General features: G+C 38.8%; 1 protein-coding gene across 2 annotated transcripts in view; it reads right to left on the reverse strand.

Annotated features, from left to right (window-relative positions):
• LOC137496077 (aerolysin-like protein) overlaps positions 1–19,108 on the reverse strand; it is an 80,053-nt gene that overhangs the window by 42,792 nt on the left and 18,153 nt on the right. For both annotated transcript variants that reach the window (XM_073908030.1, XM_073908028.1), the window contains exon 2: positions 13,201–13,277. In XM_073908030.1, the coding sequence (XP_073764131.1) occupies positions 13,201–13,224 (24 nt within the window). In that variant the 5' untranslated portion in view covers positions 13,225–13,277. The remainder of the gene's footprint in view (positions 1–13,200; positions 13,278–19,108) is intronic.

Consider the following 19,108-nt stretch of genomic DNA (forward strand, 5'->3'; position numbering starts at 1 on the left):
CTGGAGGAAAGATGGCTGAAGTATTACTGTTGGACAGGTCATGTTCTGTTTTAAAATTATTTTGGTCAGGCAGAGCTGATGTAGATTGTGTTGTTATGAATGACTTATATGCACAGACGTGTTGTTCAGCCACTGAAATCTCCTGGTGAAAGATTGATGTGATTATTTTCAGTTTCATAAGGTCCTTTGACAGCATCTATAATGTAGATTTATATTTAGTTTAACAACAAAACACCAGTAAATAGCGCTATTCCGCCTAACCTGCTTTATTGAGCTGAAGTTGCTTTTATATTCATATTGGGTCATTTTTGAACAATGATAGCCTTCCTATAGTGTTTACCACTACTCTGAATATTCGCTCTGAAATAGCATGTAAGTGTGGCTAAGTAATAGATGTAATTCCTGCATGCCGCCAGCCAAACACTGAATAACTGGCGTTCGCGCTTTCACAAGGTGTGGCTTTAAATCACAGTCTCTCCCCGCCATCCAAAGATAATATACCAAGCGGTTAGCATTTTGGCAGATCACCTACTGCACCTTTAAATAAAAATAAAAAACTAAAACCCAGCAGTTGATTTAGTCTGTAGTAATGTTACGACCCTGGTCGAAGGTCAAGGATGCAACATAAAAGAACACTGAACAGATAAAATCAGTCTGATTATTAGTCCTTTTTTCCATTTTCTTTTTTTTTAAACACACAAAAGGTGAAGCCAAATACCTCGGAGAGGACCCACAGATAAATAAAAATAAAGATCAAAAAGTACACTTTACCTTAACACCCAAATGAAACTAAATACACCTAAAAAATTAACAAAAATAAAAATACAAAAACTACTTCTACCTCCCTGACTGAAAAAAAAATTAGAATAAAAATGAAGAAGAAAATATTTACACAAAAGTGTGGCGTCCAACTCATACTGCTTCTCACCATGTATATACAGAGCACAATATTTACAAAATCAACAAACAAATCAAAAACAAAGAAGGAGGAAGGGAGGGGGTACCAATGGATAAACAACAAGCAAAAGTCAAGATTGACACACACACACACACACACACCAAAACGGGTAAACACAATTCAAAATAACACTTAGTGACTACAGTATATAACTTTTATCACACCAAACGCAAAATCACTACACCAACCAACTCGCTCTGGAAGACAACCCATGCCAACAAGGGGAGAACATGCAAACTCCACACAGAAATGTCAACTGACCCTGCCAAGACTCGAACCAGGGACCTCATTGCTGTGAGGGGACAGTGCTAACCACTGATCCACTGTGCCACTCGGCATTTCATTTAAATAATTATATTTATTGTTAGTTTGTGTTATCAGGTAGGTACATTTGATGTTTAAGATTTCTGGTACTTATTTATTATTTAATAGCAACTTCTTACCTATTTGCTAAAAAAAAAAACTGCACCTTAGCAACCATACAACAATACCCTGGCAACAATCAAAATGAGGGGTTTTGTTAATAATAATAATTCCTTATATTTATTTAGCGCTTTTCTGGGCACTCAAAGCACTTTTACAACTAATCTCCTCATCCACCCCCAGTGCACAGCATCCATCTGGATGACACAACGACCGCTATTTTACGCCAGACCGCACACCACACACCAGCTGATTGGTGGAGAGGAGACAGAGTGATTAAGCCAATCATGATATGGGGAGGGATAGGAGGCCATGATGGGCAGAACTGGCTTAAACTGGTTAAACCCTTACTCATTTCGAAAGACATCCTGGGATTTTCAACGACCACAGAGAGTCGGGACCTCGGTTTAACGTCTTATACAAAAGACGGTGCTCAATAAGTAGCATTGAGTACCCGTCACTATACTGGGGCATTAGGACCCACACAGACAGTAGGTTGGGCGCCCCCTGCTGGCCTCACTAACACCCCTTCCGGCACCAACCTAGCTTTTCCATGTGGTCTCCCATCCAGATACTGACCGGGCGCAGCCCTGCTTAGCTTCAGTGGGCGACCATGTGAGAGTTGCAGAGAGCTAGCTGCTGACACCACACATTTTCTTTATTGACCATATTCTTCAATTGCAAGTATGCTCGATGTTAGATTGTTTTCAAACTTACAATTCAGTTTCCTATGGAAGAATTGACTAGGAATAATTAACGTCAGAAAGCTACAAACAAGTGTGTTCATGACTATATAGACCAAGTAGAATAACACAACAAGAAAATATAAGTTTGCAACATCAAGCAGCATAACAAGCTGTTTTTACCCTCTAAAAGTGAATGGAAGTAAATAAGGGCATACTCAGACTATGTACAGTTGTCTTGAACCGGGCCAAAGCACGCTTGTCTCCCCACCCATCTCCCCCGAAGGCCCGCACTCACATTACATTTAGGCCTGGGCACGCTTACGTCATTGATGATGCGCTGGTCAGAAGCGCTCTCGCTCAGCACAGTGCAGATTGCTTTAGTTAAATCGTTTAAGTCGTTTGATATTCAGTGACACGCAGTCAAATATTTTGCCGAACAGATCCGCCACTTTTGGCGCTCATAAACAATCATAAAGCCCTCGTGCTGCAGGAATTAGGAGGTTTGCTGAAGGTGCACCTGTCGCGCAGTTAGGGGTTTGAGTCTTTAATAAACTATTACAGTTTGCGTTCATTGAACAGTAAGAATGATTAATAAATCCATATGAAATAGTATCTTAAAATTTACGTCTCGCTTTCAGTTTCGGGCTAGGCGCATTTTTACAAAGCCCAAGTGAACTACGCTCAGGCGAGCCTCTTCCAACCAGGCCAGGGCCAGTCAAGTGAACCATGCCTAAGCCCGATTCAGAGCACTCACACTTCTCAAACGATACAGGGGCAGGGTTCAGATAGCATAGTGTGAGTAGGCCCTAAGAGCGGAAGTCTCCAACCAAAAAGATTCAAATGGCTGCGCCCGCTTGTACAAGAAGAATAAGGTGAATAACAGCTAGGGTTATTATGTGCATCCTGCTTTGAGTGCATATTGTATTAGCATTTAATTATTGACATTATACATTCAATATTTATTCATTTGTTTGTTCATTTTTAATCGTCCTTTAGGAGAAACCGAGGTGTCACTTTTGCACTCAAGTTGACTTGTGAAATCACAGCCTGTGGGCTTACTAGACACTGAAAGCACCAAAACCTGGAGCCTTTTCTCTGAATAGCCACGTCTTTGGTTTTATTCAAAGTGAAGTCTTGTTTTTATTGACAGGAACGAACAATTTGTGATAAATAATAAACAACGACAATAATAAATGGTCAAAATACTCTGATAAATGCATTGGTAAATTAGTGTATAGTGTTTCATTCAACCGAGAGAAATCGATATGCAAACTACATATCAATTCACATTAACAGGAGATACGAAAATATTTGAACACTTTACCTCTACAAAAAAACGATCTGTTCACAAACCCGCTTTTATCACCGGAGGATGGACTTTTTGTCCATCTCTTTCAAAGTGCAAGGTCACTGGTGAAGAAACAGACAGAAGAGGAGAGTAAAGCAGCTCTTTATGTCCGTTGTGTGGAGCTCCTTTTAAAGCGATGGCTGAGTGAAATGCTCTCTCAATGTCTTTCACACATCTCTGCTGTCCGGCAGATTAGCACCTCCCAAAAGAGCCATTACTGAAACGCTTTGACTTCCTCTAGAGGAGCTCTGGGCAGAGAAATGGAGAGAGCAAAGCTAGTGTTTATCTGAGCATCACACACACATACAATTGAAGTCAGAATTATTAGCCCCCCTCTTTTTGAAATATTTCTTAAATGATGTTTAACAGAGCAAGGAAATTTTCACAGTATGTCTGATGATATTTTTTCTTCTGGAGAAAGTCTTATTTGTTTTTATTTCAGCAAGAATAAAAGCAGTTTTTAATTTTTTAAAAGCCATTTTAAGAACAGAATTATTAGCCCCTTTAAGCATTATTTTTCGAATGTCTTCAGAAAGAACCAACGTTATACAATAACTTGCCTAATTAACCTATCCTGCCTAGTTACCCTAATTAACCTAGTTAAGCCTGTAAATGTCACTTTAAGCTGTATAGAAGTGTCTTGAAAAATATCTAGTCCAATATTATTTACTGTCATCATGTCAAAGATAAAATAAATCAGTTATTAGAGATGAGTTGTTAAAACTATTATGATTAGAAATGTGCTGAAACAATCTGCTCTCCGTTAAACAGAAATTGGGTAAAAAAATAAAGAGGGGGTCTAATAATTCAGGGGGGGGGGGGGGGGGGGGGGGGGGTAATAATTCTGACTTCAACCGTAAATGAGCGTGTGGATGTCTGGGTTCATTTGCTCGATGTGAAAGAGAAAAACATAATCGACTTTTTGTTGAAATTGGTGTGACAGAGTTGCAGTTCTCTCTAAAATAACATTCACACACAGAGTTTTGCCTCAGTTGCATCACTAATTTTGTCTAATTATGCCAATTTATTCAGAATACTGTCAGCACAATTAACAGTCAACAAAACGGATGATACATTTGCCTCACAGCAACACAAATAGACACACTAAAATATACAAACATTTAGCATAATTTTGGGTTCACTGTAAAAAGTTCAGCTGAATCAAATGAGCTTTACTAGCCATCTCCACTTATCAGTCTGACTTAAATATTAAGTAATACTTTTTTTCGAAACCTGATTAACTTCATTCATTCGTAAAGTTTATTCAAACTAATTTCGAGAGGATCATTTATGATTGAACACGGCTGGTTCTGTATTAGCATGCATGATCCACCAATCAGGCCATTCCGAACCCACTAAAAAGATCCAGGGTTTTTCACTACAGTCATCTTCGATTTGAAGAATCCCCCCTTCCACACCTACCTCTTCACCTTTCCCATAGGGCGGCACGGTGGCCCAGTGGTTAGCACTGTTTTTGCCTTACAGCAAGAACGTCATCGGTTCTAGTCTTTTAACAGGCCGGTGGTCTTTTCTGTGCGTAGTTTGCATGTTCTTCCCGTGCTTGCGTGGGTTTTCCCCGGGTCCTCCGGTTTCCACCCACATTCCAAAAACATGCACAGCAAGTGAATTGATCAATCTAAATTTAGCACTACAGTCAATCTCTCACCCCGCAGCATATCTTTCCATAGCTTTCAATTTTTATTCATCAGTTTTTATCAAGAAGGAGTTGTCGAGATCTTCCTGACCTCAAGTCTCCCTCTCGCCCTGCAAACGGGAGGGAGCCCAGGGCTCAAGGACCTTTTGGGCTCAGGGCTCTCTCCCGGGACAGCATGCCAAACTTGCTTACAATCAATCATCTGCTAAGTGTGAACTCTTGAAATTTATTTTATTTTCATCTAAGTCCCTTTATTCATCAGGGGTCGCCACAGCATAAAGGGGGGCTATTAATTCTGACTTCAGCAGTATATACATGCACACAACAAGTCACAATAGGCTTAGCAAATATAAAATAAAAAAATTAAATAATTTAGATAGAAAATAAAATAAAATAAAGGAAGGAAAGGAAAGAAAAGAAAATGTGAGAAACAAACAACGGTCAAACTGAAAATATTAAGTTTGGATCTATTTGTTTTATATATGTCAGCACTTGCTGCCAAATAAGATCAAATTTTTGACTGCACTCTTTGGTGGAGTACCGAATTTCGCCCCTCCTGTGAATTTGTTTTCAGTTTTAAATATTTTTCCCAAGGGCGTGGATTTGCATTTGATATTGGTGGGGACTATTTTAACACCAACAGCCCCCCCAATTGTAAAATTAAAATGTAACTTCATATTTAAGATGTAAAGTTAAAGGAATGTCTGACAAAAAGGTAGTTTAATAAACACTTGCTTTTAGTGAGGGCTTATTGGTGCATAATCACTCACCACCGACATTCTTGCAAGTATAATATTGCCATTTATCCACTTAAAGCTAAAAGGTGACTTTACATGTCCATGTTATTTTCTTTCTCTCAGCGTGCAAACAGAACAGCACATGTTCTATTTTGCGGTTAAAAAAAAATTTAAATAAATAAATCAATCAAATACAATTAGTAATAAAAACAACACGAAATCAATCATTTCTAATGCTGCAAGAGTAAATTTACATGATTTTACTTTGACAAGGAATGAACGCAAACGTCTGGAAAGGTGGAGGCATATGACACAATAACCATTTAATCTCGATTGTTGTTTTTTTAATAATCGTAGTGGAAGCCAAAATCGAAACTATTCTTTTATTAATTGCACATCCATGCTTAGTATTATGGTGGCCTTGTAGCAAACTTGACTTTAAGTGACTTAAGCCTGGTTCAAGGTTTATACTTGACGCGTCCGCTTGTTCTATTGAGCGTGCGCGGCGAATGTGACGTCATCGTAGAGTTTGCGGATGTTCGATTTGGGTGTGTGCGACATGATTTCAGCTGGCAGTGCGCAGGGCATTTTTTGAGGCTCAGGCGGACAGTGCGCACATCGCCGCGTTTGATTTAAGTTGAATATGAAACACTTTAAAGAGATTTTGTCTGAAACCGTATGACTGTACACACATCTTTATGATCCGTGATCATAGAGATAACCAGATGACCAATAATTCTTGCCTAAAAATAGCAACAGCCGAGGGAAAGGAGAACGTTTTTGTTAAAAGGTTTTAAAAAACCTGAAGGATAAGTTTGTTAAAACTAAAAGAGGCCATGGGAAAAGTGGAGACCCGAATACACAATTACAGAATATGTTTTTCACCAGTCATATATTTTTACACTGATGTATATACAAATGTGAATTTAAAACTATTTAATAGTTACAAAACTATTATGAAGTTATTACAGAATATTTTCTTTGATAACTGAGAAAGAATATTTAAACCTAAAGGTTTACAATATACTAATGGCGTTTCTCTGGGCTTTATTAGTGATGATGGGCAGGAATGTTGGACTATTATTGTCTTTTTAGCATAAGTATAGTACAGAAACTAGCCAGACAGTAATGTGTGAACTGTGGAGCGGGCTAAATCTAAAAAACATCTGTATTTTTAGTAAGCGTACTTTTTTTTGCTTTTATTCTTTCCATAATGAAAAATATATTTGTAGAGCAACTCATGTTCTCTCCTCATTAATATTTTAATAGGTAAAACTGTCCGAGATATATACAAAGGCAAGTGATGTATCAAAGTTTGATTAAAAAAAATCTTTAATTGTTAAAAAAATCTTTATAATCATTAAATTAATTTATAAAAACAATCAAAATAATTAGCCTAAAAATACTGAATGATGTTAATGATATGACTTAGTTCCGGAAACTTTCTACTTCTGTTTATCCGTCTGATTTTGAGGTCAGATTCTTCTGCCCGCCCCCTGTCGTTTTAAAGAATATCCCAACGGCGAACGCAGTGAGTATAAAAGCCTCTTCCATTTCCCGAGGTCTGCGCGCAGTCAACGAAGGTGCGCAGTGTGGCGCCAGGCGAAAGTATAAATCCAGCTTAACACTGAAATATAGCTGCTTATTTCCATGTCTTGCACGGTAAGCCTGGCTGGAAAATTTCAACAAAGCATTATTTATTTTGGAGGCGATTAAATTGTTGGTGAGGACATTGTAATAATCAGTGGCTATTAGGGGGGACGCGTCCCCTCTGTCCATGCTAATTCTACACCCTTGATTTCTCCAAATTATTTTTAACAGTTTAACTGAGGGAGGAATTTCTCAAAGTAATTCCTATATTATTTTTTCTTCTGGAGAAAGTCTTATCCGTTTTATTTCGGCTAGAATAAAATCATTTTTAAATTTATTTTTTAATCATTTTAAGGTCAATATTATTAGCCGCCTTACGCAATCTATTTTTTTCAGTTGTCTACAGAACGAAGCACCGTTATACAATGAATTGCCTAATTACCTTGACTTTAACCTAATTAACCTAGTTAAGCCTTTAAATGACACCTTAAGCTGTATAGAAGTGTCTTGAAAAATATCTAGTCAAATGTTATTTACTGTCATCATGACAAAGACAAAATAGAGATGAGTTATTAAAACTTATGTTTAGAAATGTGCTGAAAACAATACGTTTTATTTAACATTTTACATTCCATATTTATAAACAAAATATTAAAATAAATTTTAATATTACAATTATTTCTAATAATTTAATTTAATATCGGCTAATTGTGTTTTTATTTTCCAACTATTCTCCTTGTTCTTTGCCACTGAATAAAACCCTCAGTGATTGACTCCTGGGGTCCATCATGACAGCGGCTTTCTCTCTGTCAGCGGAGAATCCCACTGTAAACTCGATAGATCAGCATGTTTCTGTCACTCTGCATTATAGACTGACATTGAGCGGCTCACGCCAGCATGTCCTCTGTGTTTGCTACTGGTTGACCTCTGACTGACCTGCGGTTGACCTGTGGCTGACCTGTGGACCGCAGCGCATGCAGTGCTAATGCTGAGTGACTGAGTGCTGAGCGTCAGGAGAGCAGGACGCTCTTCATCTGAGTGTTTGTCTCAGGTGTTGTTTCAGTCTCTGCTTCCTGTCACTAATAAAAGGTTTTCACTTCAGAGGCGTTTTTGCAATACATTTATACAGTGGGGGAAATGAGTATTGAACACATCGCCCTTTTTCTCAGAAAATGTATTTCTAAAGGTGCTGATGACTTGAAATGTTCACCAGATGTTGGTAACAACCAAAGAAATCCATATATACGCAAAGAAAACCAATCTAACTAGCTTACAAATAATAGCCCCTTTCACACAGTGATACCGGAAAAGATCTGGAAAATTTCCGGAACGACTTTACCGGTATATTGACAAAAGCGCTGTTCACACAGGCGAGGACGTTACGGAAATTTTCCGGAAAAGAGCATTCACACATCCATTCCAAAATACCGGTAAATTCTGACATCATTCACCACAAATGAGCTTTAAACGGCTGCGCTTGTATTTGTAAACATTTGACTAAATTACAAACTCTGTGGATGATCAATATTGTGAACAACTTTCGCAGGATCACTTTCTCATGTCGAGATGTTCATAATATGTGCGTGTGCAGGCGCTCACAGGCACACGCAAAGCTTGAAAGTAAACAAACAACGGCTTATCATAAGCATCTCATCGATGATTATTTACACAGTTGGCATTAAGAAGAACATGTAAACGTGATCTGACTAACTTCTAGCAGCTAAATGTGTCTAGAAAAATATTCAAAGGCTTTTATTCTCATAAACCGCGCAGACGTAAATGCGTCTGACTGTTGTGATTGGCTAAAGCAGGTGTCTCACGTCAGCACGTTCTAGACGTGCACGCGCTTATTACGGCAATCATCCTTCTGCATTCACACAGCGCAGCATTCCGGCAAATTGCCTGTAATGTTACAACTTCTCTTTCCGGAAAAGAGCTAGAACGAATTTACCGGTATTTTCAAAAAGGACCTGTTCACACATACAACCTTTCCAAGGTCTGTATGTGTGAAAGGGGCTAATATTATGTGTAGTAAAATGAGATGACGCATGGAAAAAAAGTATCGAACACACGAAGAAAGGGAGGTGCAGAAAGGCAGTGAAAGCCCAGACAGCAGCTAAAATATTTCAAAAGATATTCAGCAACCTTCAGCCAACCTAAAATACAATTAGATGACTTTACAATAAAAAAGTGAGTAAACCTGTGGCCTCTGAGGTGATTTTCTTTCGGTTTCACAAACAAGGTTTAAGGCTAGAGCTGCCTCAACTCAAAATAACATGTGATCAGATGTCTTTAAATATGTCAGTGTAATTTGTTTTTTCTTCAGGTGCACACCAGTAATATTTTTCTAAGTGTGAACACTTTTTATAAATGTGCCTTTTTAGGAGAATTATAGAGGAACTTTTATTATGTAATCACTATATAATCACTGTATAATCTGCCACTATTAAAATACACTGTTAAAACATATAGAAATACATTCAAGGGATGCAGGGCAAAACACACAGAAGTAAACAGCGGTGAAGTAAGACCATTCAGACAGCATATGCAACATGTATTGATGTATTGACCATGACAAAAACAACTTAAAAACAACTTTGCTCAACCTGCACGGCAATAGCATGCATAGGGAGAATCATTTAAAAAGTGTTGAAATATGACCTTTAAGATGTGCAAAAACAGAAAAACATACAGCCATCAATATAAAGGCTAGAATCCTATTGGAGCCTGGAAATAACGTGATGCTCATGCTACACCACTGTTTCATGATGACTATAGGAAAAGCCTGTATATAAACTGTGGGTTTTGGAACATTGGTAGGAGAGAGATCGATCGACCAACTCTGCTGTAACAATAAATTGCTTCAACTTGACAACTTTGAAGACCTCAGCCTCTTTTTTAAAACTTAGAAGATGTTTGCCGAGATCCAGCGCAACTTTCCACAACACCTTGAATAGGCTAATTAAACCAAGGCCTAGTCCTGGCTTACGCCCCATTCACACGGGGCGTCAGCGTCAACGCTTCCCATTCACTTTGAATGGGTGACGTCAGGCGTTGCCGAACTGCATTGTGGATCCATCTGCGCCACTTCAGAGGCGTTGCTCGCTGCAGAAGTTGGGACTAGCTCAACTTTTCCAGCGCCGATGGAAGCGTCAGCCAATCAGACCACTGTATGCAAATACACCAGCTAGACAGTGGCCTATTGCTGACTGAATTTCATTGGCTGACGCTGCTATGACGATCGCTTGTGCCCTAACTTCAGACACGCCTTCAGTCAAGCGTTGACGCTGAAGCCCCATGTGAATGGGGCATGAATCTAAGCCCTGTTTGTGAAACTGGGCCTTTAAGTCTTAAATTGGCTACAACATTCTCTGTTTCAGCAAGTGGAATGATTTTTGATGACAAATCTTATTTCAAGTGTTCGCACTTAGATGCTGCTTCATACTAAGGCACCGCTTTTACTAATACATTTTAGTTTTACAACACATAAGTTTTGCTACAGTTACGCCTTCTGTGTACACCACCCCGGAGTTTTCCAGAGCTTAAAGTCTACAGAGAGATGAGATCCAGCGTCAGATTTGAGATGGACTGGCCAACGTTCAGTGGTTTAGTGTGGTTGGAGAGTTGTGTAGAAGCACTTAATGAGACACCAGTGTGGACGTGGATCATTTTCATTCTAAAACGCTGTTTTAAAACTAAAACGTATCAGTGTAAACTGAGCCTAACATCAGGGTTGGCATGCTGTCCCAGGAGAGAACCTAGGTAATTGAGCTCGGGGCTCCCGCCTGGTCAATTAGTGTAACGGAGGCCAGCTAGTAAGTGCTGTGCAGGTAAACCTCACTCCTCTGACCTCTAAAGATGCTCTAGCGACTGACGCTAGAGGCCATGGACTTTAAAGTCCTTGAAAGGGCAACCGACTCCTATGCGGAAGGTTGCCGGTTTGATCCCAGCTCGGAGCGGGTTGGGTGCAGTAGGACCAGCGGGGTTACTTGATGCCGTGACCCGGATGGGGGCTAAATTTAGGGGGTTGAGTGTAACAGAGGCCAGCTAGTTAGTGCTGTGCAGGTAAACCTCACTCCTCTGACCTCTAAAGGTGCTCTAGTGACAGACGCTAGAGGCCATGGTCTTTAGCCTCCTTGTTAGGACAACCGACTCCCATGCGGAAGGTCGCCGGGTTACATTAGCATGTAAAGGGGTCCAAGATCAGGTAGTTCTCGAGAGCTCCCCCTGGTACAGGAGGAAAGGTTGGAGATGGGGTGGACAAGGGGATTCTTCCAAAACAAAGATAATGGAAGTAAGGTGAAATGGGTTATTTATTGTATGTTCGGATCTATCGGATTGGTTTATGGATGATTACAGATGAGACCAGCCACAATCAACTACATCACATGCTCTTCTTAAAATTAATTTATAAAACTTTCCTTAGACACATATTTTGGGAAATGCTCTGAAAAAACTCAACAACACACTCAATACAACACTAATAAATCGACTACCCTTTTGTTGTGTGACCTTTTGAGGTCATTGACCTCCATTATAATGACATTTTTACCATAGTATTTTAACCATGTTATTGTGATTTCTTGATTGTTTCTGGTTTCAAAGACTTACAATTTGTAATTTTTGCACTGACACATGTAAATAAAGACACACACACACACGTTTGTTTTTGTGAAAAGTGGGGACATTACATAGGTTTCCATTCATTTTATACTGTCCAAACCGTATATTGTATTGCCCTCACCCCACCCTACCCCTAAACCCAACCATCACAGGAGACTGTGTGCAGTTTTACTCTCCGATTAAACTCATTCTCTAGGATTTATAAGCATTTTGAGAAATGAGGACGTCACCAATGTCCTCATATTTCACCTCCTTTTTGTAATACCTGAGTCATACCCATGTCATTATACAGATTTGTGTCCTGATGTCACAAAAACACACACACACACACACGTTTGTTTTTGTGAAAAGTGGGGACATTACATAGGTTTCCATTCATTTTATACTGTCCAAACCATACATTGTATTGCCCTCACCCCACCCTACCCCACCCCCACCCCTAAACCCAACCATCACAGGAGACTGTGTGCAGCTTTACTCTCCGATTAAACATATTCTCTAGGATTTTTAAGCATTTTGAGAAACGAGGACATCACCAATGTCCTCATATTTCATTGTCATTATACAGATTTGTGTCCTGATATGTCACAAAAACATGTACACTCCAACCCAAACACAGAAACAAACATATATAGATACATAGAGACACATTCACACAGACATACTCACACAAACTCACACACAAACACAGATTCAAACACACATTCACACTTACTAACACACATAGATTCAGATTCCTATTCACACACACACACACACACACACACACACACACACACACACACACACACACAATTGTTTTTGTGAAAAGAAAAGTGGGGACATTACATAGGTTTCCATTCATTTGATACTGTCCAAACCGTATATTATATTGCCCTCACCCCACCCTACCCTACCCCTAAACCCAACCATCACAGGAGACTGTGTCCAGCTTTACTCTCTGATTAAACTCATTCTGTAGGATTTATAAGCATTTTGAGAAATGAGGGCGTCACCAATGTCCTCATATTTTACCTCCTTTTTGTAATACCTATGTCATACCTATGCCATTATACAGATTTGTGTCCTGATATGTCACAAAAACAAGCGCACACACACACACACCCTTCTAACATCCCTGACACACCCTCCAAAAAAATAAATCTCAAGAGACAAGCGGCCCAGGGCGACTTCACACTCACCTTCTTTCTCCATCTCAGACGCATCTGCTCCAAAATGTTGTGACACACACCATGCACCAACACATGCTCAGATCAGCCTGGATAAAAGCACAAAAGCACACACATTTGCAAACGCCGTGAATCAATCGCCAAACAGCCAAATATTTCAATGCCACATATTTGATCATAATAATTCTGACTGAAAACATTCATTTATTCTCCCCCAAACAAAAACACAGACCACCATCTATACATCAGAGCCAATGTCACAGCGCAATCTGCAGGGCTCATTCCTACAGCTTTAGTAATGACTTCAGATGTGGAGATGAACAAAACGGGAACTAAATAGCAGCTTTGAAAACGAATAATTAATTAAAATTCAATGGATGTTTCCATCAGGGTCAAATTCCACGGGGCAACTTAAGTGAATTACGCGCGACGCAAAATGTGAGAGGATAAAATTAATCTTTTTAGCGGTGCCGTTTTTGATAACATCAAATGTTGGAACGTTTAAGGTTAGGGTTTGTTCAAATGCAGCTTTTGTGTTAGTACTTAATAACTAATGACATCATTAAATTTGTATTTACATTTCTTTTAGAATTACTGATGTCTGAGAATAATTGAATTACTCAGTGAGGAGTTTAATTGTCTGACTTTTATTATTCATTTATTCAATTTCCTTCAGCTTAGTCCCTTATTTATAAGTGGTCGCCACAGCGGCATGAACTGCCAACTATTCCAGCTTGTGTTTTACACACATTCAGCTGCAACATAGTACTGGGAAACACCCATACACTCATTTACACACATTCATAAACTATGGACAATTTAGTTTATTCAATTCACCTATAGCGCATGTGTTTGGACTTGTGAGGGAAACCAGAGCACCCGGAGGAAACCCACGCCAACATGAGGAGAACATGCACAGAAATGCCAACTGGTCCAGCCATGACTTGAACCAGCAACCTTCTTGTTGTGAAGCGACAGTGCTAACCACTGAGCCATCAAGTCGCCTCATTATATCAATCATTTATTATCATTTTTCTTCTTACTTTCTCTTTTTGTTTTCTCATTCATTCATTTTTCTTTGGCTTAGTCTCTTATTTATCAGGGGTTGCCACAGTGGAATGAACTGCCAACTTATCCAGCATATGTTTTACACAGTGGAAGCACTTCCAGCCGCAACCCAGTACTGGGAAACATCCATACACACTCATTTACACACAAACTACATCCAATTTAGCTTTGTCCAAAGTTCATACACATTTTTACTGCTAAAAATCCAAGACTTTTCAATGACTTTTCCAAAACTTTCAGGTAAATATTCATGATCTTGTTTCATGTTTAATGTAATGTCTATGTACACATGGTAAATAAGAAAAAAATGCACATTCAAATTTATTACAGCATATATTAAGAAAAAAACACTCCATGTAGTTTATATTTATTTCCATATCTGTAAAACAGTTTTTAGAAAGCATCTTGCTTTCTGTGTGAAAATTGTATAAATGTTGGCTTGTGTTTTCACGAGACAAGATTAGTACAAATTAGCCTTTAGCATCCACAAAATCTTATCTCTGCAGTTAGATATGGTTTCTGGACACGTCACTCAAAATGCAGCTTGAGTTACGGTGAAAGCGAGTGAAAGAGAGGCGACGCTGAAAATGCTTTTGATTTTTGACGTTATTTCTTATTTACCCATTATATTTTTTTGAAGATCACCAATCAAATCTAGTGTCAAGTATTAGTCAAGTTCATCTCAAATATCTCAAAAGGTCCTTGAGCCCTGGTCTCCCTCCCATTTGCAGGACGAGAGGGGAGCCTTGAGCTCAGGTAGATCTCGACAACTCCCCCCTTGATAAGAGCTGACGACTAAAACGAATGCTGTGAAGAGATATGCTGCAGGATGAGAGATTGACTGTAGTGTGAGGAAACCGGGGAAAACCCACGCGAGCACGGGAAGAACATGCAAACTACGCACTGGAACAACCCCCGGCCTGTTAAAGGACTAGAACCGGTGATGATCTTGCTTTGAGGCAACAGTGCTAACCACTGGGCCACCGTGCCGCCACATGGATGGATAAGGTGAAGAGGTAGGTGTGAAAGGGGGGATTCTTCAAATCGAAGATGACTGTAGTGAAAAACCCTGGCTCTTTATAATGGATTAGGAGTGGCCTGATTGATGGATCATACATGCGAACGCAGAACCAGCTGTGTTCAATAATCATCACGTGATCCTCTCGAAATTAGTTTATGAATAAACTTCACATTTTGCAGCCCTACAACCACTCCATATACCTAAAACATGGTGCGTTTCTGAGTGTGCCTAACACAAGTGAGTGGGTTCGACACACCACTCATAGAAACACTCCTCTCTCTATATGCACCGCACACTTTACTTAAACTCCATCTTTCAAAGACTCAGTAAGGAAAGCAATGTTTGCCTGTGAACGTACCACACAATCATGTTGCACTACTTGTTTTCTTCAACCTTGAACACCTCTTTTACACAATATCTTGCACATTATTGTTCGGTCTTATGTATCTGTTAAAGGTTATGTGTTTATTTAACCAGTTAAACTCCGCCGACCGGGTCTGTGACATCATCGACTTTCGCTTTCAGATTTAAAGGGTTAGCATTGCACCAGACTCCCATAAATGGTTTCGTTTGAAAGTGTAGAATCTATATTTTATGCACATTTGCATCACTTTGGTTTTTATTCTACTGTACAAAAGTTATTTACACTTAAATACACAGTATTTTGGATACCCGAGCTGGGTATTGAACATTGGTTCATTTTCATATTTTTTATATGACACATGTACAAGTTATAGCTCAAATAAAAGCTCTTGCCGGTGCTCATACGGTTCTAGCATTCTTTTTACTGAATTATATTCGCATATCAAACAGTTGCCGAATGAATCGCGGTGTTTCCATGGCGCAGAAGTGAAAACAATATATTTATGATCACTAAGCAGCCCCAGATAGCACAGACAGCTGTCATCTCTCACCTTATGCTGTGCCCTTCAGGGACATTTCTCCTCTGTTTTTGAGGTGATGTGCATAAGTAATCCTTTTATATGTCTGACGTGGTCCAAACACAGTGAATTATGTTTGATTAAACAAAAGAATAGTGAAATATGAAAACAATGATCGCTCCCTGTGGCTTGTACAGCACCTCTCATCAGTTGGAATGGAATAACTTTTGCAAAGATTATAGTAGAGAGACATTTTCCTTTTTTCCTATGATTACAGACATGTGCAGGAACCACCAAAATTAATTACAGCACGCTAGACCACTGCTATGGGTTTGTGATTGGTTCGTTCTGTTTCCTGGGTTTTGCTTTCTGTTTCTAAACAGGTGACTCGTTATGATGCAGCAGGTGCGGCTAATCTTCAGGCTTTATAAAAGGAGCTTCCAAACTGTGTTGGAGAGACTGCTTTGGAGGACCGTTTTTTCGTTTGACTTCCTTTGGCTTACCCACCTCTTATATTAATTTTGTTTATTTGAACTTTGCTCCAGTGTAATTTGTTGTATTGAATATTGTTAGGTTAGACATTTATTTTGTTTACTTTGATACCCCTTTTTGCACATTATTTTATTTTATCATTTTTGTCTTTTTGTAACCTTTAAATAAATATCTTTTTGCATTATTACATTCAACTTGGTTTGGGTTCCCTTCATTTTGTTGCGTGCTTAAGCCGGCACGTAACAACCACACAGAACCTAAAAGGTACACTTTCAAATTTGAGTTTATAAAAAAAAACAAGAAGCGCCTCTTTTTTAGGTGTTTATTATAACACAGACAACATATACAGCTATTTTAAACACTTTCAATAGTGTTTTATGAAAATGCAAAGGGTTTTCTTTAAAATTATACCAAATTTTTGCATTTACACCTCTGCATGTGGATTTGGGAAGCTTTTAAATTTGGGTAGGTAAAATCCAGGCGGAAATCCCAAAATAACAGCAGAGTTAAACTGGTTAAATATCTATAGACCATTTCAATGTGGCCCATGAACATTTCCTGCTTGTTATCAAGCTATTCAATAACTTTAAAAAGAGACAACTCAATCATAACTTAATGCTAAAACAGCTTTCATAACATAATTTACAAATATGTGGCTCTTTTTGGATTGTCTTAAGCTATAAAAATTAAAAATGGAAATAAGTTGTGACCATTGTTTTTGCTTACATGCCTCAAAATGGTCTATATGTATAGTACAGTTAGATTACGTCTCCAGTGTGTTTTAGCTATAGGTTTAAAATAGCTCTTACGTCCTGTGCTGTGTTCATATTCATGACTGTTTATTTATTTAGACGAGACGGTTCATTCCACTGTATGTCCAAACATGTAGCGCAACGACAATAACTTGACTAATGAACATTTCGTGAACAGTTCTGAATACTGTTTTGACTGGCTTGTTAGCAGTTGAAAATAAAACTAATCACCTTTATTCCCCATCCCTGATGCTCATTTTGAACATCAGCACATCATCCTGACCGGGCCATCATGCCTAAATGAGTTAAGCTGGCTCTATGTGACTTTGCTTATTAAATATTTGCACTAATGAGCAGCTGAACATTAGCGCAGTCTTTGCAAGCATCATCTGAAAGAGATTTCTCGTCCCTTTATTTTTATTTATTCATTAGCAGAACTGACTGGCGCTTGCCAAACATACTAAATTGCAGGTTAAATGCTGGTCAAGCTCTTTTGACAGCATGCATGGCAGTCAAATCACATCAACAGTGTGTAAAAAGGGTGCTTGGGGGAATATTACACTTTTATTTTGAATTAAAATAGTAGATATACGAGCTGCTGAAATTGAAGCGTCCCTTTTGAGCTGCACTTGCATTTTTTATAGATGCATTTAATGAGAGTTGCATGGTTTTGGCATCAGATGAAATGATCTAAATAGTTTTCAGATCATCTTTTGAGTGCGGTTCAGATCTTTTCTTTGTTATGCTTTTATCTTTTGTTAAAATAGAAGATATAAGAGTATGAAACTGAATCGTCAATTTTGAGCCTTTTTTCAATTTAATTGAGTCCTAATTAAATAATTTAAAATCAAGGCATGATCACATTTTATTTTGCTAAAATAAGCCTAATCTAGAGGGCTTTGCCTTTCACATAAGCTACATATGATACCAAATGATCAACACGCATTTAATGAGAGTCGAATGGTTTTGGCATCAGATGAAATGATCTACACATCACCATCACATCTGTTCTTTCTTTCTCTTTGCTTTATGATAGGTAAAGTGTGATGTGAGTCCTGTGGGATGTCATGGAAGATGCGACCGGAATGGGATGTTTGTCCTGCCGCCTGAAAAAAACCCATCAAAGATGCATCTCGGAGAGCAGCAGGACACGATGCACTTCCCTGTACTTCAACACATGCATAATTTACCGACGATAACACTATTCGGTCTTGCTGTGAAAGAAGCATAATACTAATTGACCGACTTCAGGAGCGATAATTGATCTGATAGGACCAGGATTTCTGCTCTGTCAGTCAAATCATCCGGTGATAACTGCATGGTACTGGATGTAGCATTTAATGAGTGATTGCGAGACAATTACACTGCTATATAGGGTGTTGAAGATGGCTGTTGTTGTGCTGGTGGTAGTATAGGTCACAGGGTGCATGATTACTACAGCGTCAAAGTGTTTTTTAGCACATTTCGAATGCAGTCGTGTTGGTGTAGTGGTCTTCTCTTTGGACATTCTTGTAAATACATGAAAAAATAAGCAGGAAGACTAACGCTTATTCTACCCTTTAGCATTTCCTCTTACAACTACCCCTCATTTTGCACATTCACGTGAATGGGGGTGTCCCAATTCTTTTAGGGTGCTTTCTCACCTGTAAATCGATTCAGGTGAATATATTACAGATGTAATATATTATTAATGTGTGTGTGTGTGT

This window comes from Danio rerio, chromosome 7 (genome assembly GCF_049306965.1).
Source record: "Danio rerio strain Tuebingen ecotype United States chromosome 7, GRCz12tu, whole genome shotgun sequence".
Classification (NCBI taxonomy): Eukaryota; Metazoa; Chordata; class Actinopteri; order Cypriniformes; family Danionidae; genus Danio; species Danio rerio.